The following is an 18,256-nucleotide window of genomic DNA, read 5'->3' on the forward strand; positions in this document are numbered from 1 at the left end:
ATATAACAACTAGAAAAATAGCAAAGAAAAAAATATGTGGAAACGTAATAAAAAACTATTTCAGTTGTATTAAGACCATAAAGTATGTAACAGTTGCCCCCAAAACCTGAAGATACGGTATATTAAAAAAAAAATATATAATATTTAAACAAATACACTTACTGAGGCAAATAAGTCGAGAGATATGGTAAAAAATTTAGCCCCCGATATGGACATGGCTTTTTGACATTGTTGACAAACAATTTGCACAAAAGTTTTTGCCTCTTCGGAACCGTCGTACCAATGGCAGCTGTATGCTGCCTCCATCACTGAAGAGCTCTACAGCAAAGGGTACGAAACGTGCCAATAAAATTTTTTTTACCCTTAAAAAACCTAACGCTTTAAACAATACTTATTTTATATTATTTAGAGAAACCAATAAGAAAAATATTTTAATGCATGACTTGAAGATGAAACTTATTTTATGCGAAACGTTCAATAACAATTTTTTTTTTACCTCCTCGATTAGCCTGTTACCAAAAATACAGAAATGAAACACTTGAGCTAAGGCATAGACCAGGTAACCCAGTACAGACGCTGCATACGGGGTAACGCCAGTAATCTGGTAAAAAACGAATATATTTAGGTACAAATAACATTTTTAACTCATTTTTTTGAAATACCTTTGTGGCCTGATACGCAAGAAGAGTTAGCATTACTGTAGATGTTAACATATGCAATAGTAAAGCTACCCCATAACTGTCCCCGATTGCGGTGACTAGTCTAAGGCATAAATAATTCGTTAATTGGGTCCCATAAATAAATAAACAAATGTACCTATTTGCGCTAAAAATATTACGTATTTATTGTTTTTCCAATTTTGTAAATTCAATCCTAATTATCCTGACGTATGTAATTCCTACAAATGTGGATTAATAATTTACGGTAGATGACCACCTATTAAGCTATCGACCCATTCTATACTCGACCTTCCTTTTTACCCACTCGACGTTATGGGAAAAATTTTTATTGTACAAGTGTTGACAGCTACGCGCTTTTATTATTCATGAAAACGACCGACGAAAGTTGGATAATGACATTAGAACTTATTATATGTGTGTATGTGTAAGATATAAATGTATGATCTCTAATTTAAGGAAGAATTAAATACAGTTTCAACAAAAATATAACATTTATACTCTATATTTTCTGTTCAATTTTAATTTATATACTTAAGTGAATCGTTATTAACTCCGAGGAAGGATTCTGGATTAATAAAAGAAAAGTAAAACACTAAGTTCGGTTAGTTTAATTAAAAAAATAATTAAAATTGACTTAGGTTAGGCTGGTACTAGATTAGGTAACGTTTGGTTCAACTGGTACTAATTTGGGTAAAAATATTTGAATAAGTACTAATCCAAAGCGATTAAAATTCTGACCAGTAAAATATTGTATATATTGGATCAAACACCTCACTTGTTCGATTGCAATGCCCGGGTTCTATCCCCGGCCGATACAACACATTCTTTTTATTTTTACGATCAAGATGACCTGGACAACGCCAGGAATTATACCTAGTTTATTTATAAAGTAATTATTTTACCTTACGACATGCTTATGCCTTTCGACCCAATATTTAATAGCAGATCTGACCATTTGCTCCTGCCTCTTAGTAAGACCATTGGGTCCGATACCCCCACCACCAGATGCAAACGTTTGCAATGCCCCACTGCGATAGTGGACATTGAATTCCTGGTTATTTATGAGTAAATGTAGACGTTCTGTCAGGGATCATCCTAGTCTATTGAGTAAGCTGAAAGAAGAAATTAATGCGACAGACAGACACAAAGGGCTGGTTAGAAACATATTAGAAGCAGAAACAGGATTTAAGAATCCTATATTAGATTACTGTTCTCAGATAATTAGATATGTACCCAAGTTCCTCTAGTTTTTGAGAAACAGATGAATGGCAAAATGCCCAACCAGTCATACCCAATCTTTATGCTGGAGACCTTACGTTGATGACTGGTTTATAATATTATTTACTTATCATATCCCAAAAGGCTAGGTACAGATTCTTCATTGAATGAAAATTTGTGTTTAAAACTTTTACGAAAACGTTTTTTATTATGTATACTGAGCAGCATTAGTTGGGATTGGGGAGGAGGTCGAATTTTGTTAAAAATGTTGATTCAACCAGAACATTTTTTGGGACAGCAAAAATGGTTAGTAATTATAACGGAAAAAAGACTTGTAAGTAATTCACGGTAAAAATTGCAAGTAACAGTAAGTCAAATTCACTAAAAATGCCAATTCTGGTATTGGCTGATTGACATCAAAATTTGGGGGGGGCTGTCACAACCCTCCACGCTCCTGCCTAGGTACACCCCTGGTTTATATTGAATACTGTAAATAGGTTTTTATACTCCTTCATAATTATTTATTCATTATATCACCAGAGTCTAAGTGTACAGACAAAATTTTTTGACAGTACTGTACACTTTAAAAACACGAAAAGTAAATTTTACCTCATTTTTGGTAAAGCTAGTTCAAAATTAAATAGAACATCCAGGTAATTGTAATTTAAAGTTGGATAGATGTTTAATATGGAAGCGAATGATTCAGAAAATTGCAATCAGTTAAATTTACAGAACAGTGATAGTTCGAGCGCAGGAAGCGATGGTCGATCTCCTCCAAGAAATTATCAGCCGCCCACCACTCGTCAGCTTCAGAGAAAATTGGAGTCCAGGATAGAACACGCCCGAANTTTTTATAATTTTTCGTCTCCTATCTTTACATTCGCTCTTTCCCTACTTTTTTTTCCCACGCATACCAGTATTTTTGTTTTATTTTTATTTTATTTAAAGCTATCTCTAACTTCTCCTAGCTGGATGGTAATACTGCTATATCATCTGCAAATCTAAGTATACTAATCTTTTGCCCTTGTATATCTATCCCTACTGTTGTATTATCATTAATGATGTTGATTGCGTTTTATAAAAATAATAATTATGTTCACATGCAATTTAATATAATATTGTTTTAATTAATATTCGTTAATGTGTATATTTTTTCACCTGAAATCCAAATGTTAGGGAATGCTTCATCCCTGACATAGCATTATAGGGTAACCAGGACTTTACTAGCAATTTAGGGAGTTGTGTCGTAACGGTGATATTTTCATTTTCGGGGTCGGGTCTTTCCCTCGCGCTTTCGTCAAAAAAAGTCAGTGTTGTCCACGCTTAAATTTAAATTAATGGAAACCAAAAAATAAAAATTGTTTTTAATATCTTTACCAATTGCACTACAAACGGTGAAAGCTACGACAGCCGATAAAAGTATTCTCATTTTCTTTAGTGCCACAGCATGGTATCTATTATTAGATTCAACAAACAGGGGGTGACTGTTACTTTGATTCCATATACCGAATGTCCTACAAATGTTTGTGTTAAATCTCACCAAGAAAAAAAATTATAAATCCTTTTTTACCTGTAGAATAGTTTAGATCGTACTGCAAAGTAAACATATTTAGTAATACAATGGGTGAAAAATAGTACTGTTATTGTGTTTGCTGCTAAATCGTTTACATCGTCAGCTTCTACAATTAAATTTCCAAATGCGCCCCTGTAATTTATGCATACATTAATATCTACTTTTTGGTGTAATAATATAGAAATATTAGTTATATTAATTTACCCAAATTGGAAAAGAAGTAGAATCAACACCGTCCAGCAGTAGCCAACCCTTATTAAGTGCATCATACCCCCCATGTTGTCGTAATAATTAAATAAAAAATGACCAGAAGCCTGCATTAGACGAATGTTAGGCATTAGGTCCGCCACTAAACCGACTTTTTTAAATTTCATTTTTTCTCTACAACAAAAAGGAAGAAATTGAATATTAATTTTAAAAAATCCAAAAATATGATACTGATACCGTAAGGTTGGGGTTTCAACCCCTGAACAACAATTAATGACATTATTAAGTACATTCTTTTAAATTGTTATTCAAAATAAGTTTAATCTAAAAAAGTTTTACTTATTATCTAATGCGACTACTGATAATTAAGTTTGTTATCAGTAAAGAAACTAAGTTTCTTTTTTTGAGTATGATAATTATGACAATTAAATTAAAATGTACCTGTTTTTGTCACTGTTACTTCCAAAAATTCTTCGTAATAATAATTTTGTAAAAGTCACCGATATATCTAACGTAAGTCATAAAATAATTCAATACCAATGCCATGCAAGGACTGGGGGACACTCATTATTACGCGGTCCAATGGGGTTGCAGCTCTATTTTTCATTGGTACAGACTAATACCATGTGACAGATCATGTCTCTTATAAAATTTATTAGATATTACATCCCTTAACGATAGTTACCCTATAATTTTGGTCCCATCAATTTTTAACGACCACCCACTACTTAATCGAAATATTATTGATCAAAACGACCCCCTGATAAACAAACTGCCTTATTTAATCCCGGCGTCTTAAAAACATTAAGTTTATTTAATAAAAAAAAAAAATAAAGTAAAGTTAAACATGTTCAAACCTCGCAAAAGTCATTTGAAGAATGCCTTGAAAAAATAGGGGAAGGTTGCTTATGTTTACTTTCATCATGGGTACATCAAAATGATTCAATTTTTTCTATTAAAAAACGTACAGAAAGAATTGTGTATACATACCAGAACGCAAACAAATCTACGTTTTAAAAATTTACCTGACATTAAACTAATTTTAAACACTTAATCCAATAGAAGCGTCTAGAAGATTATTATATTTTTTACTAACGAACTGTATACATATACATAAAGAAGTGAAAGGGTATCTTTTGGTAATATCCTATTAAAAAGAATTCAAACCATTTCAAGCTGATACTTATTAAATAATATTAGATTTCGCAACATTTTTTTGATATGGTAGATGCATTCAGGCAAGGAAATACAATTAATTAATGTGTAGTTACTATGTATTTTGAAGTAATACAAATGGCAAGCATCAAACAGTTAATTTGGTGTAGAGCAATTATTATAGTATAATCTTATGAGTCAATTTTATTTATATAGCAGCAATTATCTCAAAAAAAAAATACATTGATTAAGATTTATCAGGGCAACACAAACTATCCTATCACTAGCGTACATATACAAAAAATATTTNAATGAATTTATTTTTTTGAGTCAATTTTATTTATATAGCAGCAATTATCTCAAAAAAATAAATTCATTAATTAAAATTTATCGGGGCAACACAAACTATCCTATCACTAGCGTACATATACAAAAAATATTTGGACTATTAAAGGTCAAAAAAATTTTCGTTATTAATTGAATTTTAGGGGGGTGAACTAGAAGGGTTAGATTTCTTTTTTTTTTGCCTATCTATATCGTTTACTAGGAATTAGTGTTAACTAAAGCGCACCGCGTTAATAATGAAAACATTTTGAGTTATTTTCGTATTTTAATTAAATTCTATGCTCATAAACTAGGTCGAAGCATCTTTTAATTAATATTACAGATACAATAACGATTCTTGTACCTCGATTCGGTTCTGTAATTATCTTTATATGTGTCTAACGTAAGATTGTTGTTAATTTTTTTAACTGTAAGCCTCTACACGGTTCGCCTGTAGTGTGTCATAAACGCGAACCGAGATATAATTAATTTCACAACAAAGAGAGAGAGATGGATTGTGAAATAGGGAGTTTTTAATGCTTTCTAGAAGCCGGAACATTTTTATATCTAACATAGCGCCGACTTAATTACTGGATTAAACACAAAAGTATTAATGAGTTTTAGCTTAAAATAAATGCAGTGTTGTTCGGTCATACAAAAATACATAAATGTAATAATGAGAAATGAAACAGGAATGGTCTTGAGTCTTGAGAGACTTAACGACATTTTACGTAATTGTTTGAGCAAAATGAAGTAACCGATATATTTTTACTCGTTGTATTGATTTACTGACGAAATCGAGCGAGAGATACAATTGGGACCGGGGGCTCTAAATAGGTCAGCCGTTTTGGGGACGTATGTGTCTAACGTTGCAGACAATTCCTAAAAGGTAATATATACAAGAAAAGATTTTCAAAAATTTTCCTAGTTCGATTACCATGAGGGGTTTTAAAATTTCCTTCAAATGCATTAATTGCTCGCATGCAAAAATCAGCCAGGAACACAAAAGGACATCCATCAAATTGGCATGTATCATGGAAATAAATACGTAATACACCTGCAGCAAATTTATTAATTATTCCTTATCATAAGGTCGTCAGACTCCTGCACTCTTTCCTATCCTGAGCTAATTTTCGCATTTTCCTAAAACTAGAACATCCCACATCCTTAACTATTTGCGAACAGTAATCTAATCTAGGTCTACCTCTACTCCTCTTAACTCCCGTTTCTGTTTCTAATATGTCTGTAATTAGCCCTTATTGCCTGAGAAGGTGCCCTACTAACCTATTTCGCCTATTTCTTATTGACTTTCAGATCGTCTTTTGTTCTCCTACTCATTTTAATATCTCTTTCTTAACCGCTGCGTCTATCACCTTCTATGTTTCGCACCCGTACAGAGCCGTGGTGCTCCAGATATATACCTTTAACAATCCTTTTAGAATATCTAAATTACTGGTCTACTGCTCCTTTCATCCTGATTATTTGACTTCCAGCGACTTCTTACGTTTTCTAAATTTGAAAAAATTGTACCGAAAGTTTGCGAAAAATTAACTTTCTTCCAGTAACCCTTTGATAAGGTAGTTCGAGAAGTCAGCATGCTTTTGATATCATTTATTATACATTGATAAACAGTACTTTGAAATTGTACCAACTACCAAAANTTTCGCGAAGAAATACAAATTCTATTTGATAGTAAAAGCGTCAAAACAGTTTTAATATTTTTGTTTGATTACAATGTTGTACGTATTTGGAGCACCTTATTCTTAATAATACGATAATCTAAATATAATCCTTGACCTTTATCGCGGGTAATTTACAAGTACCTTTTTATCAGTGTTATTTGTATACTTGGTTATTTATCCACTCGTAAATGTGCTATTTTTAATGAATTACAGCCGATGATATTTTACATTGAAGTCTTTTTTAGGGTTCCGTAAGTCCGAATGAAAAACGGAACCCTTATAGGGTACTGGATCGATTAAGTTAATAATTTAGTACACATGTGAATTTCTGTGACCCAAACACGGACGCATTACGTAAATAAATTAACCTTGAACATGGGGGTAATTTTTGAAGGGGCCAGTGGGAAATTAAAAAAAAAGTTTTGCAAACTGTACCGTGTGACATATCAAATGATAGGGCTTGTTGTAAGGGTCTCAAATATATATTTTTTGTAATTTTAAAGTTATTTAAAAAATTAGATGAAAATTGACCATTCCCTCCCTATCTCCGAAACTACTGAACCTAAAATTTTGAAAAAAATATAGAAAATAGTTTTGAACATGGGAGTCATTTTGGGGGACCAATAGAAAATTAAAAAGAAGTTTTGCAAACTGTACCGTGTGACATATCAAATGAAAGGGCTTGTTGTAAGGATCTCAAATATATATTTTTTGTAATTTTAAAGTTATTTAAAAAATTAGATGAAAATTGACCATTCCCTCCCTATCTCCGAAACTACTGAACCTAAAATTTTGAAAAAAATATAGAAAATAGTTTTGAACATGGGAGTCATTTTGGGGGACCAATAGAAAATTAAAAAGAAGTTTTGCAAACTGTACCGTGTGACATATCAAATGAAAGGGCTTGTTGTAAGGATCTCAAATATATATTTTTTGTAATTTTAAAGTTATTTAAAAAATTAGATGAAAATTGACCATTCCCTCCCTATCTCCGAAACTACTGAACCTAAAATTTTGAAAAAAATATAGAAAATAGTTTTGAACATGGGAGTCATTTTGGGGGACCAATAGAAAATTAAAAAGAAGTTTTGCAAACTGTACCGTGTGACATATCAAATGAAAGGGCTTGTTGTAAGGATCTCAAATATATATTTTTTGTAATTTTAAAGTTATTTAAAAAATTAGATGAAAATTGACCATTCCCTCCCTATCTCCGAAACTACTGAACCTAAAATTTNGGAATTAATAAACTTGCAATTCAAGATAATTATTATTTATTATGAAATTCAACTTCTTACGGTTAAACTAACTCGTCAAACCCGGTTAATTATGCTGAAACAATTTTTAAATTAAAAAAAAAATAATAATCAAAATTAGTGATTTACTGTATTAGTTATTAGTACATTATAAGCATTTATACATTCATATGTGTATGTATTACGGCGTCAAAATATTAACAGTAGCATTTAACAAAGATTACAACAAAAAAATCAGATTTCCAAATAGATCAGAATTAACCATCACAAGGTCCACTTCTTGCAATGCTTAGGTTCTTGCTCCTTTTCTGGTTACATTTGAAGAGGCATTCGTTGTCGTATGTGTTATTATCGGTTCCACAAAGGGGTTTGTATTCTAAAGTGCAAATGCAATTCTCCTGGGCACTCGCAAAGGACCAGAGAAAAACGAAGATACAAAAAATCAACGAAATTATCTTCATCTTGAATTGCAGTAGAATTTGCTACTTTTTCTTCGATTGGATGCGAACGAAAAAACTTTTTCAAAATTGCACAATCTAAAAGACACTTCTTATTCTTGCAAAGTTTAAAACACGTATGATCGGTTTGGTTCTGAAAGTGTTAGATTCTCAGAAGTTCCAGACTTTGAAGGCCAATTAGATAATGTTGACACATACATCATAAATGATTAGATAAATAAAGTGAAGCTACACTGGTCGAACCCGATCAGTTTTTCAGAAATGTTGTATTATTGTAAATTACGAGGTTTTTAACGAAATCTGTCGGTCAGGATTTTATCCTTCGGGATTAGAGACACTCTAAATATTTTTTATTGTCCAGGATTAATAAATGTCTAACTTTCATAAAGTCATCAAAGGGTTAGCTAAAGTTTCTTTCAGTGACTTCTATAACGTACTCTGTCTTCATACTTTTTCAAATTTTGTTAAATCCTTTTTCTATCCCAGATATTTTCACAATCTTCGTGTAACATCACAGTTCAAACGTTTTCTAACTTTCGAAGCACCCACCGTCCACATTTCGCACCCAAACACACCTTTAATAATGGATTTTCGTCTTTCCATTATCGAAATCCTTAAATTGACTTCACTAATATTTAACTGACAAAAAATTGTGTAAAATCTTTAATACGTATATTGTCTACTACGTATGTAATGTGTTGATTATATGTTATTTAAATAAATGATACAATCCACCACCAGTTTCATGATCAAAAAGACCAAACCGTTGAAAAGTCACTTCACAAAAAAAAAGATCTCTAAGAAGCCACCTTATTGTTTCAGAAATCTTGGCGTTCGCAAGGTCCTTCTTTAGCCACTTCGAGGGTCTCATCTTTCGTCATGAATTTCCTACATTCGAGCATACATCTATTGGAGTACGTCTTCCCATCGGTACCACAAACTGGCTTAAATTCTCGAGAACACAGGCAAGGATCGTCATCAACAGGAAGGGAAGATGACGAAACCACAGCAAATATCGCCGAGATGCACAAAATTGTAGAAACAAATTCCATTTCGAAATAAATTTAAACAATAATACTTATATGATTGATTTTAACAATCGCTACTAGCGAATTTAATGGATTACCTTTGATTAACAGAATAAAAATAATAATTTATCGTGCAGGTTGAAGAATTTAAATAGACAATTTTATCTTATCATTTCTTAGTTAGTAATTGTAAACAGTCAGTGTGGATTTTGCTTTAGTAAATAAACAAATCTACTCATCAAAATTTCAGGTGAAACGGTCGATAACTCTGGAATTATTTACTGACGACGAGAGACATTAAAAAACAATAAAAATAAGGGGTTATTGGTATTGTTTTATTAGGTCTTGTTGAAACTTACATTAAAATATTATCTTTATCTTTACGTCTTTATACGCATTTGTTAAAAACACTTCCAACGTTTGTGCTTGTATTTTGCATTTCTGTGATACCTTTTATCCAAGAAAATTCAAAAGCGTTTCAAAAAAAACAATGACCCTCTATAAAACTGTTTGATACTTTTTTTACAATGCTACAACAATTTGTTTTTTAATGGTTTAGTTTGTGTCTGTAGAAGTTATTTTTTCTACGTGTAATAAACAAATTTTTTTTCGATTGTACTCCATAAAAGTGAATAGATAGCGTTCTATGTAAACGAAATTTTCATCAGTAAAAATTGATTAAGTTTCTTGAAAATTCAACTTACAGTCTTGAAAATTTACTTAATTTCAAGAAAATAGTATTTTTCTTAGACATTCAACTTTGGAAATATATTTCGTTAAATATAAAGAACGATTTTTCTATATAATGCAGATCTAATTAAAATAGAGTTTTCCTGTAAGAAAATTTGTTGAATTGACTAGAAACTTTTATGAAAAATACACGTTTTCCATGACAATCTAATTTTCTCCAACAAAGCAGAAGTATTTTAAATAGAAAGCTTAATTGTACCAAGTTCTCTTTTACATGAAAATTCGTTTTTCCACCATCGACTTCGATTACTTTTCATGAAAATTGAAAACGGTTTTCCATCTCATCGAATTAAATTTGTTGCAATGCAATAAATAATTTGTTTTCTGTTTTGTTCAAGGAAAATTTTCATTTTCCTTCATGGAAAACTAGTAAACCCAGTTAACAACTTTAATTAACTTAGAGATCTAGTTGTTACTAATCCAAATTAGATCCTCTTTACTTAAAGTAACGGACGCGCCGAATGAGAAATGATTTCGGAAAGAGAAGGACCTGGGGCACCGTACCACAGTCTTCTTCGTCGTCTTGGGGGAAAATAAGGTGAAAGTCGTTCACCAGGTAGTACTTGTATGGTTCATGTTCAATGGTCAGTGCAGGATTTAATAAACTGACAACAGACCGTGAACGACCATTCGTATAAAACCAGTTTCACGGTAAAAAGTTGGTTTAGTTTGAAAACTGGTAAGACAAACAGTTGAAAGTCTGTCTCTAGAGACAGAACAGACTCTGAGTGCTTCTTCTTCAACAAAAAACACGTGGTAGGTGTGAATGACTAACTTTTTGGCAGAAGAAACAGGAAATTAAACTTTAACAGTGAGTTGAAAGATTTTCTAGTTTTTGATCGATATCGCTTCGATTTCCCTTGCTGTGAAGCAAGTGAAATGTTACACCAAGAAATTTCTCTTAGCATTTACAACTTCCGGTTCGTAATTGCCAAAGAAATTGCTTTCATGTACAGTTCCACAATTTTCTATGTATTTTGATTTTAAATAGTCACAAAAATTAAAAGAATTTCAATGTTGTTAACTAATTTTTAAAGAATACCATTTTGTAACTGATTATTTGAGAATAATAAGAAAAGAGAAAACGATTACTAACTTTTGGGAAAGCAAACAAAAAGTATTTGCCATTTACTTCCACTTCCTTATTACATTACAAAATATGTGTAACATGTCGAAAAATGTGTTGTAAGATAAATTTTAGAAGTATTGGAAGCATTAGGGTTAAACTATTCAACTATTAATTCATTTACAGCCCAATTAAACAATATCTCAGTCATCAGTTATCAATAATTAAGGTTTCGTTTTAAATTCGACTTGAAAAGGATAAAAAAGGATAATGACAAACAGGACTATTACCACTTAGCAAATGAATTCTTCAAAATTTTGTGACGCATTTGGCGCAATTATTATAATAGCCATAATTAATAGATTGAATAATCGATCGGTTAAAAAATTGTTTTGTCTATTAAACAATTAACAAAGCTCAAAAGATCAAACAACTGTGACATACAGATAGATGCTTCGAGCTATAAGAAGAGATTTGCCACTAAATCTATCTCAATCTAAAATTAAGACATTTCATTTTTTGGGGTCCAAAACTAACTTAAGAACTTGACATCAACTTCACGATTAATTATTTGTTAGAGTTAAATGAAGCTCTAAGAAGGGCCTATGTTTACGATTAATAAAACCCTTTACCTCACTTAAAAGCATTATTTAAGTTTTAATTTGAAATTTCGAGACCCTTCACTGCATTTTAGCGGTTAAAACTATTTTAAAACATTGTTAATTTAAAGTCTGACATTTTCTACAGCATTTTGAGTGTAGATATTGGTGATGGACGACAATCAAATCAAAAATTCAGTTGATTGAAAAGCGGAAATTTTTCTTTCGTGTAATTAGTATTTTTTCCGACTTCAGGTCAAGTAGTCAAGTTGAAAATGATGACTCAGCTGACTTGTTACTATATATATATATATGCACAGACGTATGTATATGTTTATCTATGTATACATGTAGAAAGTTAAAATTACTTCTCTATGTTATAACTACAGACATTATGCAACCAATAACGAAAACGAAAGTAAGTCAAAAGAAAAGTAGGCCATCATGTTTTTTCCGACACATAAATAATAATATTATAATTTCTTTCATGGAGCAACAAATATATTCGAGTATGTAATAGAACAATTGAAGCGAAATGGGTATATTACATTTCGTACTTTGTCCCACGGCGGGCTTCATGGTCCGATGGTTTTATTAAAATTATTTGATCTGAGATCAAAGGAAAAACTATAAAACTACACTTCCTGTCTTACTTATGCGTCGCAAGAAAATTTTAAGAAAGCTATTGGCAAATATCGAGAACAAAAATGTGACAAACCAAAAAATTTCCTTTACGAATAAATACCGAAAATCCCAAAATATTTTTACAACAATTTAAGAAGTGTATTATGTAGAAACAGGTTGTAATACTGAGAATGAATAAAAAATTTGATAGTCGTATTTATTATACTTGTAGCCTTGGGTCAAAGATTCTTGTCTCTGTTGACGTATTTGAAAAATTTAAAACGAATTTATTGCAGGATAGTTATCCTTTTCAAATAAAGATCACTTGTGAAACTGAACCTAAATTTTCTACAGTTAATGATTCATTTTCAAGTAAAAACTGATGTCGTTCACAGTTTGCATATTTATCAACAATTATCCTAATAATTTTTCAGAGAGAACGTATAATGTACATCAGCAAAACATTAAAAACGTAACACCTCAGTTTGGTAATACATTTAGGATGAAGGTTTCTTTGCCATCAAATATTACTAATTTGTATAGTTCTAGGCCATTTTGATGCAAAGTGATGGCTTATCACTAATGAAACTTACATTAAAATATTATCTTTATCTTTACGTCTTTATACGCATTTGTTAAAAACACTTCCAACGTTTGTGCTTGTATTTTGCATTTCTGTGATACCTTTTATCCAAGAAAATTCAAAAGCGTTTCAAAAAAAACAATGACCCTCTATAAAACTGTTTGATACTTTTTTTACAATGCTACAACAATTTGTTTTTTAATGGTTTAGTTTGTGTCTGTAGAAGTTATTTTTTCTACGTGTAATAAACAAATTTTTTTTCGATTGTACTCCATAAAAGTGAATAGATAGCGTTCTATGTAAACGAAATTTTCATCAGTAAAAATTGATTAAGTTTCTTGAAAATTCAACTTACAGTCTTGAAAATTTACTTAATTTCAAGAAAATAGTATTTTTCTTAGACATTCAACTTTGGAAATATATTTCGTTAAATATAAAGAACGATTTTTCTATATAATGCAGATCTAATTAAAATAGAGTTTTCCTGTAAGAAAATTTGTTGAATTGACTAGAAACTTTTATGAAAAATACACGTTTTCCATGACAATCTAATTTTCTCCAACAAAGCAGAAGTATTTTAAATAGAAAGCTTAATTGTACCAAGTTCTCTTTTACATGAAAATTCGTTTTTCCACCATCGACTTCGATTACTTTTCATGAAAATTGAAAACGGTTTTCCATCTCATCGAATTAAATTTGTTGCAATGCAATAAATAATTTGTTTTCTGTTTTGTTCAAGGAAAATTTTCATTTTCCTTCATGGAAAACTAGTAAACCCAGTTAACAACTTTAATTAACTTAGAGATCTAGTTGTTACTAATCCAAATTAGATCCTCTTTACTAAAAGTAACGGACGCGCCGAATGAGAAATGATTTCGGAAAGAGAAGGACCTGGGGCACCGTACCACAGTCTTCTTCGTCGTCTTGGGGGAAAATAAGGTGAAAGTCGTTCACCAGGTAGTACTTGTATGGTTCATGTTCAATGGTCAGTGCAGGATTTAATAAACTGACAACAGACCGTGAACGACCATTCGTATAAAACCAGTTTCACGGTAAAAAGTTGGTTTAGTTTGAAAACTGGTAAGACAAACAGTTGAAAGTCTGTCTCTAGAGACAGAACAGACTCCGAGTGCTTCTTCTTCAACAAAAAACACGTGGTAGGTGTGAATGACTAACTTTTTGGCAGAAGAAACAGGAAATTAAACTTTAACAGTGAGTTGAAAGATTTTCTAGTTTTTGATCGATATCGCTTCGATTTCCCTTGCTGTGAAGCAAGTGAAATGTTACACCAAGAAATTTCTCTTAGCATTTACAACTTCCGGTTCGTAATTGCCAAAGAAATTGCTTTCATGTACAGTTCCACAATTTTCTATGTATTTTGATTTTAAATAGTCACAAAAATTAAAAGAATTTCAATGTTGTTAACTAATTTTTAAAGAATACCATTTTGTAACTGATTATTTGAGAATAATAAGAAAAGAGAAAACGATTACTAACTTTTGGGAAAGCAAACAAAAAGTATTTGCCATTTACTTCCACTTCCTTATTACATTACAAAATATGTGTAACATGTCGAAAAATGTGTTGTAAGATAAATTTTAGAAGTATTGGAAGCATTAGGGTTAAACTATTCAACTATTAATTCATTTACAGCCCAATTAAACAATATCTCAGTCATCAGTTATCAATAATTAAGGTTTCGTTTTAAATTCGACTTGAAAAGGATAAAAAAGGATAATGACAAACAGGACTATTACCACTTAGCAAATGAATTCTTCAAAATTTTGTGACGCATTTGGCGCAATTATTATAATAGCCATAATTAATAGATTGAATAATCGATCGGTTAAAAAATTGTTTTGTCTATTAAACAATTAACAAAGCTCAAAAGATCAAACAACTGTGACATACAGATAGATGCTTCGAGCTATAAGAAGAGATTTGCCACTAAATCTATCTCAATCTAAAATTAAGACATTTCATTTTTTGGGGTCCAAAACTAACTTAAGAACTTGACATCAACTTCACGATTAATTATTTGTTAGAGTTAAATGAAGCTCTAAGAAGGGCCTATGTTTACGATTAATAAAACCCTTTACCTCACTTAAAAGCATTATTTAAGTTTTAATTTGAAATTTCGAGACCCTTCACTGCATTTTAGCGGTTAAAACTATTTTAAAACATTGTTAATTTAAAGTCTGACATTTTCTACAGCATTTTGAGTGTAGATATTGGTGATGGACGACAATCAAATCAAAAATTCAGTTGATTGAAAAGCGGAAATTTTTCTTTCGTGTAATTAGTATTTTTTCCGACTTCAGGTCAAGTAGTCAAGTTGAAAATGATGACTCAGCTGACTTGTTACTATATATATATATATGCACAGACGTATGTATATGTTTATCTATGTATACATGTAGAAAGTTAAAATTACTTCTCTATGTTATAACTACAGACATTATGCAACCAATAACGAAAACGAAAGTAAGTCAAAAGAAAAGTAGGCCATCATGTTTTTTCCGACACATAAATAATAATATTATAATTTCTTTCATGGAGCAACAAATATATTCGAGTATGTAATAGAACAATTGAAGCGAAATGGGTATATTACATTTCGTACTTTGTCCCACGGCGGGCTTCATGGTCCGATGGTTTTATTAAAATTATTTGATCTGAGATCAAAGGAAAAACTATAAAACTACACTTCCTGTCTTACTTATGCGTCGCAAGAAAATTTTAAGAAAGCTATTGGCAAATATCGAGAACAAAAATGTGACAAACAAAAAAATTTCCTTTACGAATTAATACCGAAAATCCCAAAATATTTTTACAACAATTTAAGAAGTGTATTATGTAGAAACAGGTTGTAATACTGAGAATGAATAAAAAATTTGATAGTCGTATTTATTATACTTGTAGCCTTGGGTCAAAGATTCTTGTCTCTGTTGACGTATTTGAAAAATTTAAAACGAATTTATTGCAGGATAGTTATCCTTTTCAAATAAAGATCACTTGTGAAACTGAACCTAAATTTTCTACAGTTAATGATTCATTTTCAAGTAAAAACTGATGTCGTTCACAGTTTGCATATTTATCAACAATTATCCTAATAATTTTTCAGAGAGAACGTATAATGTACATCAGCAAAACATTAAAAACGTAACACCTCAGTTTGGTAATACATTTAGGATGAAGGTTTCTTAGCCATCAAATATTACTAATTTGTATAGTTCTAGGCCATTTTGATGCAAAGTGATGGCTTATCACTAATTAATTAATTAGTTTTTGCTGTTGTTTTCTCAAAATTTTAAATTCAATCAGCCTAAATAGTCAAACATTTGCATGTACGCTAATTGACCTCCAGTTGGCAATTAAGACTTGAATAAATAAACTATTAAACACCAAATTAAAGGTTGTTTTTTTTTATTTATTCTTTGTCTATAAATATTTATGCTGCTGTACTTGCAATAATTGCATTACGCAAGTTGTTTTATTATCTTTTTATTTTTGTTAGAAAGACAAAATGACACTCATTCAACCGTCGCCCGATATGCAAGTTATGATAAGGAAGGAACTCAATGAAAATGTAGAAACCCGCCAGAAGGACTTGGAGCACATGAAGGATTGGTTGAAGAAGCAGCCCCATCTACCAGACACGTGGGGTTAGATATTATGTGTTATTAAGACATACTTTTACAATTAATTGTACTAACCTTTGAACACCTCCACTCTTTCCTATCCTGAGCTATACTTCGCATTTCCCTAAAACTAGAACAGCCCACATCCTTAACTATTTGCGAACAGTAATCTAATCTAGGTCTACCTCTACTCCTCTTAACTCCCGTTTCTGTTTCTAATATGTCTGTAATTAGCCCTTATTGCCTGAGAAGGTGCCCTACTAACCTATTTCGCCTATTTCTTATTGACTTTCAGATCGTCTTTTGTTCTCCTACTCATTTTAATATCTCTTTCTTAACCGCTGCGTCTATCACCTTCTATGTTTCGCACCCGTACAGAGCCGTGGTGCTCCAGATATATACCTTTAACAATCCTTTTAGAATATCTAAATTACTGGTCTACTGCTCCTTTCATCCTGATTATTTGACTTCCAGCGACTTCTTACGTTTTCTAAATTTGAAAAAATTGTACCGAAAGTTTGCGAAAAATTAACTTTCTTCCAGTAACCCTTTGATAAGGTAGTTCGAGAAGTCAGCATGCTTTTGATATCATTTATTATACATTGATAAACAGTACTTTGAAATTGTACCAACTACCAAAAATAAAACAACCAAACTAATTTTGTACTACACATTTTATGCATAAATTATTATTATTTATAAGATTAGAAAGTGTTAAATGGACAGGAATAATCGTTACAAAGAGAATCATTATTTACACCATTATTAAGTGTAAGGTTCCGGCTAGAACTTTGACGCTTTCGAAATAATTTTTATTAGATACGTTGCTACAAATGCGTTTTCTGGTTTTTAATTCTAGATGAGGAAAGAATCATGACCTTCCTGAGAGGCTGCAAGTTCTCGTTGGAGAAATGCAAGAGAAAATTGGACATGTACTTCACAATGAGAGCAGCGGTACCCGAAATATTTACCAACAGAGACGTTACAAGGCCGGAACTTCAGGAAATTCTTAAATTTATGTAAGTTAGAAAGCCTATCAAAACCAAATGAACAATACTGCTGATACTGATTAACTTTTGGAAATATTTGTACGAAATACAATCACTACATAGTATAAAACAAAGTCGCTTTCCCGCTGTCTGTCCCTATGTATGCTCAAATCTTTAAAACTACGCAACGGATTTTGATGCGGTTTTTTTAAAAGATAGAGTGATTCGAGAGGAAGGTTTATATGTATAATACATGCATAATATAGTAGGGAAACACTGATAATTTTAGAGGTTTCTAATGTGATGTCGTAAATAAACACATTTTTTGCGCTTACATTGCAAACGCTGGCTGAACCCTACGAGATAGATCAAAATAATGTACTACAATATTGTACATCTTAAAAGGGTCTACAAAAAAGTCCG

The 18,256-nt window shown here is 31.4% G+C and overlaps 4 protein-coding genes across 8 annotated transcripts in view; 1 reads left to right on the top strand and 3 right to left on the bottom strand.

Moving 5' to 3' along the window:
- Positions 1 to 19: 19 nt before the first annotated feature.
- Positions 20 to 6,229, bottom strand: LOC108735790 (odorant receptor coreceptor; the record flags this gene model as incomplete). The annotated part of the gene is given in 7 exon segments (XM_025975218.1): positions 20 to 106; positions 163 to 318; positions 497 to 601; positions 663 to 762; positions 1,583 to 1,792; positions 5,930 to 6,039; positions 6,095 to 6,229. Coding segments are annotated over 7 exon segments (867 nt in total), but the record flags the coding sequence as incomplete, so codon positions are not given.
- The window catches only part of LOC108735877 (solute carrier family 26 member 6-like), a 32,468-nt gene continuing 17,997 nt past the window's right edge, over positions 3,786 to 18,256 (bottom strand). For both annotated transcript variants that reach the window (XM_025975244.1, XM_025975243.1), the window contains one exon: positions 3,786 to 3,852. The gene's annotated coding sequence lies outside the window, so the exon portion shown is untranslated. The remainder of the gene's footprint in view (positions 3,853 to 18,256) is intronic.
- LOC108735891 (thrombin inhibitor rhodniin-like) lies at positions 8,201 to 9,686 on the bottom strand. The gene is made up of 2 exons (XM_025975219.1): positions 9,381 to 9,686; positions 8,201 to 8,577 (listed from the first exon to the last, which is right to left on the bottom strand). Exons 1-2 carry the CDS (start codon positions 9,603 to 9,605, stop codon positions 8,353 to 8,355), a joined length of 450 nt encoding a protein of 149 aa, XP_025831004.1. The 5' UTR covers positions 9,606 to 9,686; the 3' UTR covers positions 8,201 to 8,352.
- The window catches only part of LOC108735806 (alpha-tocopherol transfer protein-like), a 13,933-nt gene continuing 6,458 nt past the window's right edge, over positions 10,782 to 18,256 (top strand). The window contains exons 1-3 of one of the 4 annotated variants that reach the window (XM_025975247.1): positions 10,782 to 11,142; positions 16,721 to 16,868; positions 17,704 to 17,863. In XM_025975247.1, coding sequence (XP_025831032.1) covers positions 16,730 to 16,868; positions 17,704 to 17,863 — 299 coding nt within the window. In that variant the 5' untranslated portion in view covers positions 10,782 to 11,142; positions 16,721 to 16,729. Of the gene's footprint in view, positions 11,143 to 14,086; positions 14,416 to 16,720; positions 16,869 to 17,703; positions 17,864 to 18,256 lie in introns of those variants that run through there. The other 3 variants (XM_025975249.1, XM_025975248.1, XM_025975246.1) reach the window with 3 other exon arrangements.

This window comes from Agrilus planipennis, unplaced genomic scaffold (genome assembly GCF_000699045.2).
Source record: "Agrilus planipennis isolate EAB-ADULT unplaced genomic scaffold, Apla_2.0 scaffold69, whole genome shotgun sequence".
In the NCBI taxonomy this organism is placed as follows: Eukaryota; Metazoa; Arthropoda; class Insecta; order Coleoptera; family Buprestidae; genus Agrilus; species Agrilus planipennis.